The 16,313-nt window shown below is 46.6% G+C and overlaps 1 protein-coding gene across 2 annotated transcripts in view; it reads left to right on the top strand.

Moving 5' to 3' along the window:
* Nab1 (NGFI-A binding protein 1) overlaps window positions 1-16,313 on the top strand; it is a 41,306-nt gene that overhangs the window by 20,016 nt on the left and 4,977 nt on the right. The window contains exons 3-6 of one of the 2 annotated variants that reach the window (XM_028886719.2): window positions 2,064-2,197; window positions 3,498-3,549; window positions 12,819-12,908; window positions 14,779-14,935. In XM_028886719.2, coding sequence (XP_028742552.1) covers window positions 2,064-2,197; window positions 3,498-3,549; window positions 12,819-12,908; window positions 14,779-14,935 — 433 coding nt within the window. Of the gene's footprint in view, window positions 1-2,063; window positions 2,198-3,497; window positions 3,550-12,818; window positions 12,909-14,775; window positions 14,936-16,313 lie in introns of both variants that reach the window. The other variant, XM_028886709.2, reaches the window with a different exon arrangement.

Below are 16,313 nucleotides of genomic sequence, written 5' to 3'. Positions count from 1 at the left end.
AGCAGTAATAACCCTGACTAAGACACCCCTGAAACTGTAAGCTGTTAAATGCTTTCTTTTCTAAGAGTTGCCTGGAGCATGGTGTTTCCTCACAGCACCAGAACAGTAACTAAGACAGCATCCAAAGGAAAAGCTGTAAGGCTAATGAGAAATGTCAGAAAAGAGACCCACACCACATATGACACAAAGTTAATGTAATTCCTAGAGTCCATAACACCACAACAGAAGAAGCCGGCATGCCACGAGCAACAGATTTTAGAAATAACTCAGACATAGGAAGGGATTGATTTCTAGTCAAGTAAATGAAAACCCAAACCAAGTGCCATTTACATATATGAAGTAGGTAAAGTTTTTAAAAGATGGGAAGCCTCAAGGGGCGGGATTCTAGAAGAGTCTCCCGTGAGTGTCCCCACGTGGTGTGATCTGGAGAAGTTTGTCTAGAGGAAATTGTGGTAGGACATGAAAAAGTAAGGGCTGGCTGTGTGGCTCAGTGTCTGAGAGAGGCTTGCGGCTCTTAGAACCCTGAGTTCAGTTCCCCACACCGGTCAGGTGGCTCTCTGCAGCCTGTGTGTACAACTTCAGGGGACCTTACACCCTCTTCTGGCCTCCTCAGGCCTCTGCACACATGTGACATACACTCAAGACAGACACACATGAATAAAAATCAGTCTTTTAAAAAAATCTTATTAAATCTTAGTGTGTTCTATGTCTCACAAGTCCATTTGTTGGAGCTTATGCCAAATCAATAATTAGATATGCATGCAAAGGTGCGTATTTATAAATGTCCTTTTCTGCTTGTAATGTTCGAAGGGCTGGGGTGAGATTGGGTTAAATAATGCATTGCTCTTTCCTGGAATGGCATTTTATATGTATAGCAAAAACGATGTTATAAAGGATTTTAAAATTCACTAGTCAAAAAAAAAAATTCACTAGTCAGTCAACAATATTCACTGTGCATTGAGCCCCATATCAGGTGCTGATGTAAATATGCCAAGTTTCTGCCATAAACCAATGTAAAAAAAAATAAAAGGTGCAGGATTATATAAATGAAAAAGGACTTGAAAGGTCTCAGTGTAGAGGAATAGAGAAGTTATTGGCCGTAAAGGTGAGATGCCTGGGTAGAGGGAAAAAGGTAAATCCTGAACTTTCTGATTAAAGCAAAACAAGACCTAGATAGCAGCAGCAACTTCACGCCCAGTGTGGCTCCTCACTTCCCTCCTGTGAGAACCTGTGAGGGGTCTGTCTTCCCACTGACAGAATGAAGCTTGCAGACAGCCTTTGTCCAGACTCACACATCAGTGAGCAATGGAACAGAATTAACCCCAGGTCTGGCCAGCACCAAGCTCTTCTTCCCGCCACAGTCCGCACTGTGAAGAAGGACATTTCTTGCTTTCTAGAAGAAGTCTGGTTTATCCACCAGCAGTTCCCCGCGTCTACCTGACAGAACTGTGGGGAACATGCGGATTTATTAAGAGTTACTGTGCTATTTGCTATTTTAAGTTTTAGTACAGGTGTCTGATCAGCCAGCAATGTTACTGACAGTATTTTAAGAATTATTGAATCAAGTAAATATAAAAAGTGAGTCTCGGAGATGTCACCTTCCAGTGCCACCCTGACTTGTCACTACTTTGCTGTGTAAGTGATCTGATTAGTGTTGCCATCGGAGATTTTCATGTCAGTTCGGGCAAGAAATGCCACCAGCTGTATATAATCATGTTTAACGAAGATTGTCACCATTTCAAAAATCAAATTTTGGGTTGTTTTTTTTTTCCATAAGACAAATGAGATGCAGAATCATTCTTTGTCATTCATAAACTCCCTTGCCTAGTCAAAAATACAGAATAAATGAATACAAGTAGGTAAAAGCAAGATAGCTGTTTGGAATTGTCTTTGCTCCAGAAAACAGTAAGTCACCTATCCTTTGTGCTGACTTACATGGGGAGGATGGGGGTTTCTTCTTCCTATAACGACGTGAGCTTCTCACATTAAGTGAAACATTCTATTATCTAATGGAGTAGAAATGCTTATTCTTGTGAAATTTTTTTTTTTTTTTGGATGCTTAGCTGACCGTTAACGAAGCGGCCGCCCAGCTCTGTGTGAAGGACAATGCCCTGCTGACGAGGAGAGATGAACTGTTTGCCCTGGCCAGGCAGGTCTCTCGAGAAGTCACCTACAAGTACACTTACAGGACCACCAGGTAAGTGGAGAATGGTGCCTCTGTGCGCTGGGTAGGAGGGCCAGAGTCTGCAGCATCGCTCACGGATAGAATGTGAGTGTGTCGGGGAAGGCAGGATATGAGCAATACAGAATTAAACAGTGTAGTCACTTTTCAAAACATTGTTCAGAGATTTTTTTAAAATTATTTTTAACTGGCTCTTAAACACATAAAAATGTTTGTATCGATGAGTACCATTTGGTATTTGAATACATGTATCATGTATGCGTTGTATGATACTGAAATCTGTTGTTAAACCTACCTGTTCAAACATTTATCATGTGTTCTTGGTGGAGACATCCCAAAGCCTTTCTCTGGGATTTGAAATAAATAAGCTGTATGCAGTCTGTCCATGCAGCCCACTACATGGTGACCACTGGGACTCCTGACCCTCACAGCAGTTTTTGGTTTTGAGTGGTCCTACTATGCCCCCACTGTTGAAAGATGCAGACATTCTCTCACATAGACCTCGGCTCTGAGTGTGATGCTGTGGTCCCTGTAGCTTCTCAGACACATGCACACACTCACTCACAGCCGGACTTGGTGGTGGCTGTGAGGAAGCTGCTTCCTTTGCTGGTTGTGTAAGAAGACGTGACTTCACTGGCACTGTGCCTTTTTGGGTGTCTTTTGTTTTTGGAAATAATGCCACAGTAAGTGAAATTGTGTCTTGCCTATTCCAGGATGCACTTTTTACACCTTAGTGTCTTTTTACAGTGACGTATAATTTAGATTGACTTCTCATAATCTGGTTAGCAAGACTGTGTCAAGGTGGTGGCTTAAAGAATGGGGTGTCCTAGTACTGATGGGTGCCATGTAGTAGATATGTTAGTGTGACTCTGGGATAGCCCCAGAAGGGAGACTCGGTCAGGTAAGAATGTCTGGAGTGTGGGGAGACAGGCACAACACATCTTATTCCATACAGCCTTACGCATTCATTTCAAATGACCATTTTTATCATTTTATCTTAAACGGTTCCTGCTGAACCCGTAAAGAGACACATTCCTTGATTTTTTTTTTTTGTTACATTGTCATGAAATACTGCTTTCTCTGGTAGAGTTCTTAAGTGAGAAGCTTTTTAAAGTGTGTAATGTTGTCTACGTGTCCCCTAATATTAACTTAGAAATGATGAGACAATCTCTTCCATTATGTAAATGGCTACTGCATGTCATTTCTCATGTTGTGGTTTCAGAATTATGTATTCCAAGGAAACATCTCAGACTGAGATCATTCAGTAATGAAATTTGTTATCTTCTCAAGCTTTTTCTTCCTCCCTTCCTTTTAGGTTAAAATGTGGTGAAAGAGATGAATTGTCTCCAAAGAGAATTAAAGTGGAGGTATGGATGCCTGTAATATATCTGTATGCTCATAAGTTTTGCTTCATTTATAAGATCACCAAAACTAATCTAAAATCTTAGTTCAGACAAAAAAGAATGGCTCCCCCAGTTTAGTTTAAAAAAAAAAATTACACAATCTTAAAAGCAATACAGCATTTTGTTACTCTGAAGTACCTATAATAGTCTCAGTGAGCAAACCAAGGAGATTGTTTTAAAAAAAAAAGTTCTTTAGATTTTATTATTTTTATTTTATGTGTGTGGGTGTTTTGTCTACATGTATGTCTGTGCATCACGTGTGTGCAGCGCCCATGCAAGCTGAAAAAGGGCTTTGGATCCCCTAGAGCTGGAGATACGTCCAATTGTGAGCTACTATGTGGCAGCTGGAAACTGAGCCCGGGTCCTTTGGAAGAGCAGCCTGTGTGCTTAACCACTGAGCTGTCTGTCCCGTCTCTCCCCTCTCCCCCAGGAGATTCTCAAAAGGAAACTGTATGGATTAGATTGATAGTGTATCAAAGGTTGACTTACAGGTCAGTGTCTTACGGACGTGAACGCCTTCACTGGTCAATGGTCCTTCTTCACCCTCTTACGTCACTAGCCACTCAGGAGTTCCCCAAGGGAACTGGCAGTTGTGGAAACACCACTGTACTTAAATAGTTTCTCAGGGGACCCTGGTTGAGACTGTTACTGTAATTTTAACTTGTAGGTGGTAAGGTGAAAACTGAGTAAGAAGAACTTGCTTCTCTCAGGGTTCTTGAACGCAGAGACTGGTTTCAGAACGGCTGTTCCCCAGTTTGGGTTACACACCCCTTCTGAGGCTAGTCCACAGCAGGATGGAGGCTGTAACTGGGCAGCCCTCTCCTCCTCCCCTTTTGGGTGGGGATATGGTCTACTCCATAATTTAAATTCAAGTTCTAGCAGGTAAGCCGTGGCTCACAATGCTGACTTCCATCACCAGGTTATCCTCGCCCCGTGTCTGTGTGGCAGAGTCCTGTATCGGTGTCAAGCCAGAAGTATCTTGTGAAGACATAAGTCTTTCTTGCCTACACCCTCCCAGTGGCTTTCTGTCCCTGTGAGGAAACCTCAGAGTTGGGCTCCAGCTTGCTGCCTCACATTGCTGTTCCCACGGCTCTGCCTGCAGAGACTGGCCGAGCCGTGTGCGCAGCATTTACCGTCCATCCCTGGGTTATGCCTGAGCCTTCAGACTTCCTCGCCTCCAACTTGGGGGATGGGGCTTGTGTACCCCAGGTCACCTCTGGCTGCTGTCAGATTGTTTCATGGCACTTAGGATTACTTGGGATTCTCCAGTGCTTGTGTTTAATGTAGGGTCGGTCTGCTAGAGAAGGATGGGGCTCTTGCCCGTGTGCCATCGACCCACGTCGAGTTCACACCGTTGGCTCGCTCTGAACAGGCGTGAGTAACGGCTCTGGGGTAAAACAGTGATTGGTTGTGAATAAGTCTGTGCTTTCTAAAAACGTCATCCTCGAGTAAAAGTTCTCAGATCAGCGTTTTGTTCCCAAGGGACAGTTCTCTTTGAAGTTGTGCTCCTGTTTGTCAGCCTGTCCTGATGTTTGCTTTAGCGTCCTGCTGGAGCTGGGTTAGCCCAGGTATCACTCAGGAGGTTTGGCTGTGTTGGAAGATGGTGAGACAATTTAACCATACTGCACCCCAAGATAATGGCAAGGAGAAGATCCTTGTAGATTTGGTTTGCTGCTGCTGCTGCTGGAGAAAACAGGGGAAAGCAGACCCTGTCCAGCCTGTGCTGTTGGAGCACTCAGCCCTGGATCGATGGCTGCTGCTAGCAGAGATGCCTACCCAGGTCTCTTTTCAGCCCTGGACCTCCATGTGGTCATAACTCGGTCTGCTCTTCCTGAAGCCCGACTGTTCCACACTGAAATGTGTGGTCGTGGCTGATACTGTTTCTTGACCCTCTCAGTGGCTCTGAGCTGAAACGTAAGCCACTTCTTTCTGCAGTATTTGGAAACTCAAGTGTTGGGTTATTACGTTATCTGTGAATTTTCAATTCCTTGAGATACATCTCCCTGGAGATAATTCAAATGGTTCTGTGTGGTTGGCTCATCATTTTATTAGGGTCTCAAAGCCACTTGAATAGTTTTCGATTCAGAATTAAAAGGATCAGTGTTGCCTTTTCCTATAAAAGTTCTCATCCTTCCTAACAAGGCCAGTGACTAGTTAGCCCAAGTCTCTCAGAGCTCTCATGCACACTAGACTCCTGCTTTGTTCCTAGAAACAACTGGAAACCTTAGCTTGAGTTTAGGACAATGATTCACTTACTGGTGTTTTTGTTGCTGTGGTTGTTTGGTTGGTTGTTTTGCTTAGTTTTGTAAAGGCACCGAGGAATTGCCCTCAGTCTTTTCAGAGTGTGTCCTGTGCATAAAATGTGTGTCATGAAACGTTTCGCAGTCTGTGATCTGGCATAGGCCTAGCCTGGCTCTGTTCTGAGTCAGGTTTGGGTGTTGGAACTGCTCATGTGCTTCTGGAAGCTGACCCTGGGGTGGTAGTATTGGCTGTCGTGGGATCTGTTTCCTGTAATCCTGTCTTCCATGAGGCAGCTCTGAGAGGGAGACCAGCAGGAGGTGTGAGTGGGGACTCCACTGAGGAGGTGTTTGAGCTGGGTCTTAAAGAAGGTAGGGATGCCAGTGGGCATTCAGGGTGGCACCGTAAAGGTCCGCTGGTATGAGGGGAAGAGAGAAGACAACAAAATACTAATCATTGAGAAAAACAATAGGTAGAAAGATTGTCTGGAGATGAGACTGATATGAAGGACCTCATAATGAAACCCGAAACCAGAAAGATTTCAGAACTCTTTGAGCCTGCTTTTACTCTCTCTTTAGTAAACTTTTTTGTGCTTCTTGATTTATTCCATATTTGAAGATAGTAACATAAAAATAGATGTGGGACAGATTCCCAGTTGCTTAAGGCCAAAATTAATGCGACGACTACTTTTCTCCCTTTGTTCCAAAATCTCTTTCAGCCGCCAGGAAGCACACAAACAAGTTGTTCACTTGTTTCCACGTTTAATAGAATATTTCTGCAATAAACAGCAACAAAGTGTGATGTCCAGTAGATCGAGGTGACATCAGAACACTTGGACGTGTTAAGGAATGAAACAGTTTTGCCTGCTGTTACCAGCGTCTTAGGCTGTACGTGAGGGATGCTGTGTCCGGGAGTGGTCAGAGCTTTTCTGGTCCCCGAATGCTGTGTCCTCTGCTGCACTTGAAGGGTTGGAGGGAATAAATCTTAAGTACTCCCCTGACTTTTCTCCCATAGCAATAGCTATAATTAGATTTTCTCAAGTGTCAACATACACAGTATAGAAGTATCTATCATTTGCCCTTAAATGGTGTACCACCTTACAAGGTGTGTTAGACTTTAAAATATGTGGAGATTTTGAGCATTGTTTCTTCAGTTTTGAGATTAAATGAGATAGTCACAGAGAGAAACCCTTCCCGCTTGGGCGAGCCTTGGGGGAGGCCCCAGTGAAGTGGACCTCCAGGGAGAACCCCTCTCCAAGCCCCGACTGTTAGAAAGTCAGGCTTGGTAGCACTCGGCAGCAGAGAACAACTGTAGTGAACCCACCTTCAGCCTAACCGAGAATGAACTGCGTGCTCTCATTCTTATTTGTCACTGGGGACCCCAGAGCGTCCAGCTGTGGGACAGACATAACAATGATGGTTTTCCAGTTCAGGCTATTTACATGCCAGTCCCTGCCGGACATTTATCACAAACCTCCTGTGTGTGCTTTACGATGTCCAGTTGACAGCCAGGGCAGACCCAGAGCTGCCATGTTGCTGATGCGTGCCAGAGTCAGGGTTTCCAGCCTATGTCTTACACGTGAGCTCCAAACAGTACCTTTCTGGGTGCTAATGAGCGTCCACAAGACACCCCGCCAGCACAGAACAGCACTGTCGGGCTCAGAACATTCCGCTCTGTGGTTGCAAAGGGAAATGGGTGTGTGGGACCGGTGGTCTCTGAAGAAGAGGAATGGTAATTGCTATTTTCTAATCCAAGGCCGGCGGCCTGGTAAACTACTGTAAGTTCTTAGTAAAGAAGTTGTAACAGTGGTAACTACAAAATATATTTATATGAAAGAGAGTACTGTGTGATACACTTGCTGGTTAGAATGGGTGTAGAAGGTGTGTGGGGAAGATAGAGTGTACCTGTAAAAGTGAGTCTGATTTATTCATACTCTGCCTACGCCAGGGCAAGATGGCGTTGCAACTAATCATAGAACATGACGAGTTAGGAGCCAGAATCCCTGGTTATCTGGTCTTTGCTTAAAAATCTAAAATACTGGTTAAAAGTAGAGTCAGTGGGTGACGTTTCTTTTTGATTTAGGAACACACGAGGTTCTTTGAACAGACTGTCATTATCTCTCGTAATGACAGTGTCACAAGAGCTTCTCAGGGAGGGAGGTGGAACTCTGCGTGGATGGACTGTCTGCTCTGTATCGTTTCCTCCCTAATTTTCCTTCACCGGAATTGCCAGAGGCAGGACAGGAGTGGGGGGCGACGGCTCTCCCGTCCCTGCGGAGTACAGAAACAACTGAGAGGAGGAAGTAAATTTGTTCGTGGAGCCCAGGGAGCCCCGAGAGCTGGGTTTGAACAAGAGAGGAAACATCTGCCGGCCGCTCCAGGGGAGCGGGGCGGGGCGGGGTCAGCGTATCCACCTACACGGTGACTAAGCTTGTGAAACGAAAGCGGGTGAGCCTGCAGTGGGCTCTCCTCCCTGGATCCGAAAGGCGGAAGCAGCACAATCTGCTGTTCATACGGAGAGCGTGAACAGAGAGAAGGGGAAATGCACTTGCGGGGTTAAGAACATCTGCCGCGACCCATCACTCCGAGACAGCTGGGCGGTGTTTAAAACAGCTCGCCGGTGCCTGGCGGGGGAGAGAGAGAGAGAGCAGCGAGGGTGGAGACCAAAGGGGTGAGACTAATTAGGTCATGAACAGCCTCCAAACACACATCTTATTTTCTCAGTGCTGAGACCCAGAATCTCATCACCAAGGGAACGCCGTGATTAATGGCAGCGGCCATCAGTGTGACATGGAGATAAATTGCTCATCGCTTGGTACAGCTGGTGCCTATAAAGAAAGCCACGGAGACCCAGGATAAGTCCCGTACCAAACACAGTGAGGGAGACCAAGCTGTTCCTCTACCAGTGTCTTGGGGATGTTCCCTCTTTGGTTTCTCCGTCATCCATTCCAGAGAGCTTGTTTCTCTCATCCTTAACAATGGAGCACCACCCACTTCCCAGAAAGCTTTTCTCGTGCAGAGTTTGGAGGTCCCTTCCCAGCTTGGAACTATTCTCATGGCGGAATATAGCCCTGACCATGAAGGCACTCTGTGACAAGATGTGCCATCTGCATGAGTTCATTTAATGCCCACAGATCTCCCCTCCCCCACGGGGCCCACAAAGCAGGTGATGTAATCTCTGTGGAAAAATTGGGAACGCTGTGAATAATGAGGTTGACTTGCTGAGACCGCACATCTGGTCCTAACCGGAGAAGACTGGCGAGCCTCTTCCTCCTTCCCGAGCCTCTTCAAACAGTGTTTGAGGTGTTGGGGCATCTGGGGCATCAGCAGCTCCACCCACAGCCTGCTGCTGAGCGCTGAGCTGAGCGGGTGACTGCACTTGAGTCTCCAGCCCTGACCTCATCCCTTTGTCCCGGCTCACTACACCTATGTATCTGGTTTCAGTGCAGGGAAGTTGTACCTCTGGCCGAATCCATCCATTTTCTAGTTCCCCTACCAACCTATGCCTGGCTTTGCAGCCTTTATTGAAGTGAGCATCCCTCCACACCCCCAGACCTCTGTTCCGTCTTCACCACAGGCATTTACTAGTCTTGGCTCCGTTTAGTGTGGCCTTGCTAAAATCGGGTCTTCTGAGAGTGTCAGTGGCCTCTCTATACTGAGGAGAATGTTTGTGTCGTCTCTTTAAGATCCAGGTATTGTGGTGGTGTGCGGGGCCACAGAATCTGGCCGTGCATCTCTGGCTTTGCTGCCACTCTCTTCCTTGGAGCGTCTCTTACAGTAACTATAAAAAATGGTGCTGTGCAGCCTCTCTATAAGCTGCTGTCTCTTCCTGACAAATTCTCACCCTCGAAGCTTCCATGCCGTCTGGGGAGCCTCCTCCGTGTTCCAGGTCCCTGTCCGACGGGTGCTCTGGATTTCCGTTCCACCGTTTTTTCACCAGTATAACCCTCTACCAATATCCCCAGGCTGTGCTTGCTGGCTGTAGTGTTAAGTATGTAGTCCCTGCTCATCCTCAGATAACTGTACTGTGTGAGTATCCCTAAGACACATCGTTGCCCCTCTATATAGCAGGAATGGTAAGGCAGCTGCATGGGGCTGTTGTAGTTTGAGCCTGGAGGCCCTCTGGCTGAACTGTCTCAATGGCAGAAACACTCTTCATGAGTGTAATTCCCATGTGCCGAGCACCAAGCTAAGTATGTTCTATGCTTTGTTTGTTCCTCTAAAAACGACTGTATAAATCAGCCTCACGGCTGCTACAGTGTCCCTCCTACAAATGGGATGATGTGCCCAGTGGCAAAACAGTCTGCTCTGCAGACCAGAAACAACAACGGGATTAGATCTCAAACCCAGCACGGATCCTAGAGCTGAAGTCAGTTCTCATGAGCAACAGCTGTGACAGATGCTTGTTCACGTCGAGCCTCATGTTAGGGATGCATGGGTTGAGCCTAGTGTCTGTCGCCATGGACTCCAGGAAACCGAGCATCGTTTGTGAGGGCCGAGTAGAAAATGCCCGTGCAGTGGGCACCAGTACAGTCCGGCTCCTGCAAGCCAGCAGAGCTCTTCCTGGAGACTCTTCCTTGATGTTGTTCCAAGTCCACTACCTTGAGCTTAAGGGAAGGTTCGTTCAAGTCGAGGCTGGAGTTTTAGGAGTAAAAAAAATTCTTAGAAGAAAAATGGAATAACTAAGAAAACAGTATATGTTCACGCTCTTCTATAAAGTTGGCTGTAGTCTGTACATTCCTCTGATCGTCGTCTATACATTCCTCCACATCAGGCTGGGAGCTAGAGAGGCAGCGTCTTCAGTACTCAAGAAGTACTGTTGGATGGGAAGGTTCGCAAGGCCATCTCAGTGTCAAAGTTACTCACTCTTTACCACCAATCAATTATTTCATGTCTGACTTCAAACAGATAATTCGCTCATTGTGGTGGTGGTGCCTTTGATCCCAGCCCTCAGGAGCCAAGGCAGAAAGGTTGTAAGTTCAAGGTCAGCCTGTGCTACATCGTGAGCATTGTGCGCTGGGGCCAGCCTGGGCAGTAGGATGAGACCGTCTCAAAACAATAAAATCAGCTGGGCAGTGGTGGTGCACGCCTTTAATCCCAGCCCTCGGGAGGCAGAGACAGGCGGATCTCTGTGAGTTTGAGGCCAACCTGGGCTACCAAGTGAGATCCAGGATAGGCACCAAAACCACACAGAGAAACCCAGTCTTGAAAAATCAAAAAATAAATAAATAAAATTAAATTAAAAAAAATCATTTTAAAATTAAAAATAGGTAATTAGGTGTTATTTAGTAAATTAATTGGGTAGATTAAACATTTGAAAGCATGGCACATAAAGACCATATGGGGGAACGTTCTGAGCCAATACCTTATATCTCAAAGTAAAAAATTGTTTTATATTGCAGCATCTTTTTCTCCCCGGCTGTCGTAACAGATTCGGTTTTTAATTGTTAACCCCATGTTAGAAGTCTGTAGCTTGTCCAGCACAGGGGAAGCTGCCCTGGAGAGCCTCGGCGGCCTTCCTCAGCGTCACCAAAGTCATCGCGGTTGCGCCCGTAGCTCTTGCATTCATGCGGAGCAGCAAACCGCAGCTCAAAGGAACTGGAGGGGAACGGTGGGTAGGGTTCACCCAGATACACACGACCTGGATCTACGCAGCTGAAGGGTTCCTCGGGCATAGAATGCCCTCCAAAAAGACCCCAGTCCAGGAAGCGTGGAATCTGCTGCTGTCTTTGCTTACAGCTGTCACGCGCTAAAGGCATCGCCCCTTCCCGCATGGTCCTCTCACCTTCTCTGATAGTCTCTTGTCTTCCCCGCACGGAGACCGACGGGAGGGCAGGGACTGGAGGTCTGGCCGGTCCCCACGGCCGGCCCGTCACTGGACAGTACCAGGAAATTCAAGTGGGCGATTTAATAGTCGTTTCTTTTACTTTAGGTCTTTACCACGTGATACGTAGCAAAGGTAGTTCTAGATGGATTACAGACAAGCAACCAAAAAACACTTGGGCACACCTGGCGGTGGGACTATTTACTGAATTTCTAAAGCCGCCCCTTGAACTGTACTGCAGTAGGAGTCCCGGTAACACAGAAGCCTGTGCAGCTGTAATGTATACAGTTTATTTTTGGGATGTCAAAACAAAAATATTTTTTTTTTTTTTTTTGGTTTTTCGAGACAGGGTTTCTCTGTGTAGCTTTGCGCCTTTCCTGGAACTCACTTGGTAGCCCAGGCTGGCCTCGAACTCACAGAGACCCGCCTGGCTCTGCCTCCCGAGTGCTGGGATTAAAGGCGTGCGCCACCACCGCCCGGCTGAAATATTCTTAAAAGCCCAGCAGTCCCCAGTGCTAGCCAGGTCAGATGAACCGAGGGAGGGAGGGCTTTAACGGGTAGTTCTCAACCTGGGGGTCACAGCCCCTCTTCACAGAGGTCTCCTCAGACCAGAAGAAAACAGATACTTACATTATGAGTCATAACAGTAATAAACTTCAGTTATGAAGTAGCAGTGAAATAATCTTATGGTTGGGGGTCACCACAACGTGAGGAAACTGTATTAGGTTTGCAGTATCAGGAAGGCTGAGACCCACTGCAGACAGAGGTAGAGGTCATGTCCTGGTGGAGGGTTCTGCCGCTTCATGTTTTTTTCTACTGGATTGCTGAAACTGTAGGAAAATGCTGTTTCCATGGAAATGTTTCACAGCGCTTCTCACAAAACCAGAAATTAGGAAAAGTTAGGACACTCTGAAGTGTCCAGTGTGAGCAGATGGGGAGTCGGATGCTGGCTGAGATGTTGGTTGTCGTCCCCGTGGTCCCAGAGCTGCTGGTGGCGGTGACGACTGCATTTCCCCATCCTCATTGTGGTTGGCTGCAGAACACAGGGCATGGTGGCCTGAGACTGACGTGCTCCGCGGCCTCAGCCGACCACTGCCGAAGATGAAGTGTTGTCTCTGCTTTATGTGGTAACAGAGTCCAAATACTGAGGAGGCCCTGTGATCTGCCCACAGGACGGCTTCCCAGACTTCCAGGAGTCCGTGCACACGCTCTTCCAGCAGGCCAGGGCCAAGGGCGAGGAGCTTGCAGCACTCGGTTCCCAGGTAAGCAGCCCGCCTCGTGCAGACAGCCGCCTCGTGCAGACAGCTGTAGGCTTGAAGACAGGGGCTGCTTCAGATTGAGGGTTCTGAGGACTGGGTCCGCCTCCGGTTATTGTTAAAATGTCTTCTCCACAGCGGTGTCTGTCCGGTGGCAGGAACGACTTGGTTTCATTTGGTTCATGAACAGAATCTGATAAAACATTACTTGCTTGTAGGAAATGGGACATTCTCTTTTTTTTTCTCAGCATGGCTGTGTACAGCACAATTCTGAGGTAAAGTCGCACAAGATCTCAGTAGCATATTGTCGACATTGTAACGCTCACCTCATTTAAGGCCTAGCTGAGGAATTGTTACATTAGTGTGTGGCTTTGGATAACTTTATTAGTTTCTGTATATATGTGAGGGGGCATGTTTGTGTGGGTGCACCAGGGTGCAGGTGTGTGTACGCGTGTGCACCTGTCTGCAGAGGCGGGAGGAAAGCCGTGGGTGTCATCCCTCAGGAGCCATGCACCTGGGGTTTGTTGTTGGGCTCCATCATGTTTATGCTGCTGGATCCCAGGATCCCCGGGATCCGCCCAGCTCTGCCTCCCCAGTGCTGGGGTCACAGTGCATCCACCCTGCTCAGCTCTTCATGTGGGTGCTGGGGTTTGAACGTGGCTTCTCAGGCTTGTACAGCCCGTGCTGTGCTGCATCAGCCACCCCCCCACCCCCAAATGATAGTAAATTTTTAACTACGTCTGTGCTCAGAAGTGGACATTTCCCAAGTCCGTGGGTGACGCCCCTTCTAGAGCACCACAGAGCTGTTTGCATTCACAGGGAGTATCGATCGCCAGTCCTGCTCACCGGGGAGAAGAGAGTAAAGGCTGTCTCCCTCTCGGAACTTCCCGCTGAAATGCCATTGGTGAATGGGTTGAAATTTCAAGTGAAATGCAGTTATTGTTACCTTTGATTTGGTTTGTGCACATTTAGAAAAGGAGGATGGGCATTCTTTGTAGTTATTTAATTCATTCTGTGTTCCATCTATTGATTTTTAAAATTGTGAATCATATCTTTTGTAACCAATTTTATATAGCAGGATCCTTATAGTACTTTTACATAACATGTTAATGAATCATATCTGCATTTTGACTATTACTTCCTTGGCAAATGTCATAGATACGCTACTTTGAATACCACAGGCAAGTAATTTAGAACAGTGCATACGAAAGGAGCTTCTGGAATACATGCGGAGATGACTTTATATGTCACACACCAGCCTTGTATTTTAAACATGTCCGTTTATGCCTGGTGGGGAAATGCCGCTTCTCTCTGGGGCGGAGGCAGAGATCCTTGCTGGCATGGATGCTTCTCTGCATAATTTGCATTGTTTAATTTTGGTGGGAGGTGTGTTTGTCTTGTTCCTCTAGACAGCCGTTTTACACCTTTTCTCCTCCAAGCAGGCTGTCATCAGCAGAGTCTGGATAGTGCCAAATCCTAAAATAAAATGCCAGGATTTCACCCCGTGTTCAGTGTAGTTGACAGCAGATGTTGCCGGTGCTCTCAAGAGTTCTTTTTTCTTTCTTTTTTTAAGAAAGAAGGGAAATCCTTTAAAAGACCCACGACCTTGGAAAACAAAGTGAAGGTCATGTTGTTTTTGAGCTCACACGGGATTCTCTTTATGGGACTGAAAAGACACCTTTTGAACAAACTCAGTATCTCACGTGACGCAGACATTTATTCATATTTATGGAGGCAAGCATACCACAGGAAGCGTGAGCTCATTTTAATAAATACTAAATACATTTGCCGGAGTCTGAAATTGGCAACTTTAAGCTATTAAGACATCTAAGATGCTGTGGTTGGTGGTTTTATTTTTGGCTTTACTTTCTAGCAGGCCGAGAAGGGGATGGCGAAGCAGATGGAGCTGCTGTGTGCCCAGGCCAGCTACGAGAGGCTGCAGCAGGAGAGGAGGCTGACAGCCGGGCTCTACAGACAGAGCTCCGGAGAGCACAGCCCGGACGGCCTGCCCTCCGACGGCTCCGACGGACAAGGTGCGCCCCTGCAGCGACCTGGCCTTCAGAGCCAGCACCGTGCGCCTTTCACGGAGAAGTGGGAAGAACGGGTTAGATTTAAGTCAGTGTTTTGGAGGGGTTATTTTATCCCTGCGAAAATCCATTTTTTTTTTAACTAGTTCCTTTTCAAAGGGAAGTATTCATCCTGCACATTTTCGTTTCTGAAATCCTTAAATTTTATCATTCCTGTACTAGGTTTGCACATGGGTCTTGCTGAGGTTGGTCAGGATGGGGATGTGAGCATCTGGGCCATTTCCCAAATTAACAGGTTCATCAAAGACAGTTCTTAGATGGAATCTGTTTCCTTGTTTTGCCGGGCATTGAACCTAGGACCCTCCACTGAGGCACACCCCCACCTTTTCAAAGCGACCATAGCATCTTTCTTTAAATGGTGTAACGTTTGTTTCCTAAGAGGACGTGGTAGTTATCTCTAAACCACAGAACACAGTCCATGCTAGAGAGCTCCTTCATGAGTGTTTTTACTATGAAAAGTTTTTTTCTTTTCTCATGTCTTCAGCATGAAGAAAATCCCAAGTCATTGTTATCCACTCGTTCAGAGGATTTTTTTTGAATTATTTTCTATATGCCAGGCATGCCTCTAAGCCCAGAAGGCGTAGCAGTTCAGAAGACATCCCTGCTCATGTGCTACCTTCAGCTTCAGAGGCATGCCGTGTAAACCTGGAAATGGGTCCTGCGGTCCCAAATACTGCTGAACAGCCAAAGGGTGACAGTATTTCATATTGTTTTATTTTATGTATTGTTCACTTTCTAGCAGGTGGGAGTTACCACTCTTGGTATCTCCTCATTCCAAGTAAGAATCCATCTTTTAAAAAATGCCTCAAGTTCACACAAAGTAATGCTTTGATGGTGCATTCCATGCAGACTGTCCTCTGTTTACCCCCCTGCACTCCATGCAGACTGTCCTCTGTTTACCCCCCTGCATTCCATGCAGACTGTCCTCTGTTTACCCTCCTGCACTCCATGCAGACTTGGCTCTGTTTACCCCCCTGCATTCCATGGAGACTGTCCTCTGTTTACCCTCCTGCCCAGGACCTTCCTCTCTCCCAGGGCCCCTTTCATGTCAATGTCAGATTACCTTCTTCTTGCCCCCACCCTTGCCTAAAATCCCTTCTTCCCAGCTCATTGCCTCCTTTCTCGTTTGATCACACACATACACACCCCTAGGTCCAATAGACAAAAGAAAATGTGGTGTTTGTCTCTGAATTTAGCTTATCTCACTTAACATAGTATATAATGATTCCCATTCCATCTGCTTTCCTGCAAGTGTTATCATTTCACTTTCCTTTGCGGCTGAATAAAACTCGCCTATGCATCTGTGCCTTGTGTTCCTTCCCGT

Source organism: Peromyscus leucopus, chromosome 13, assembly GCF_004664715.2.
Source record: "Peromyscus leucopus breed LL Stock chromosome 13, UCI_PerLeu_2.1, whole genome shotgun sequence".
NCBI lineage: Eukaryota > Metazoa > Chordata > Mammalia > Rodentia > Cricetidae > Peromyscus > Peromyscus leucopus.
The sequence above is the reverse complement of the archived record's forward strand: the minus strand, read 5'-3'. Positions and strand labels throughout refer to the sequence as shown.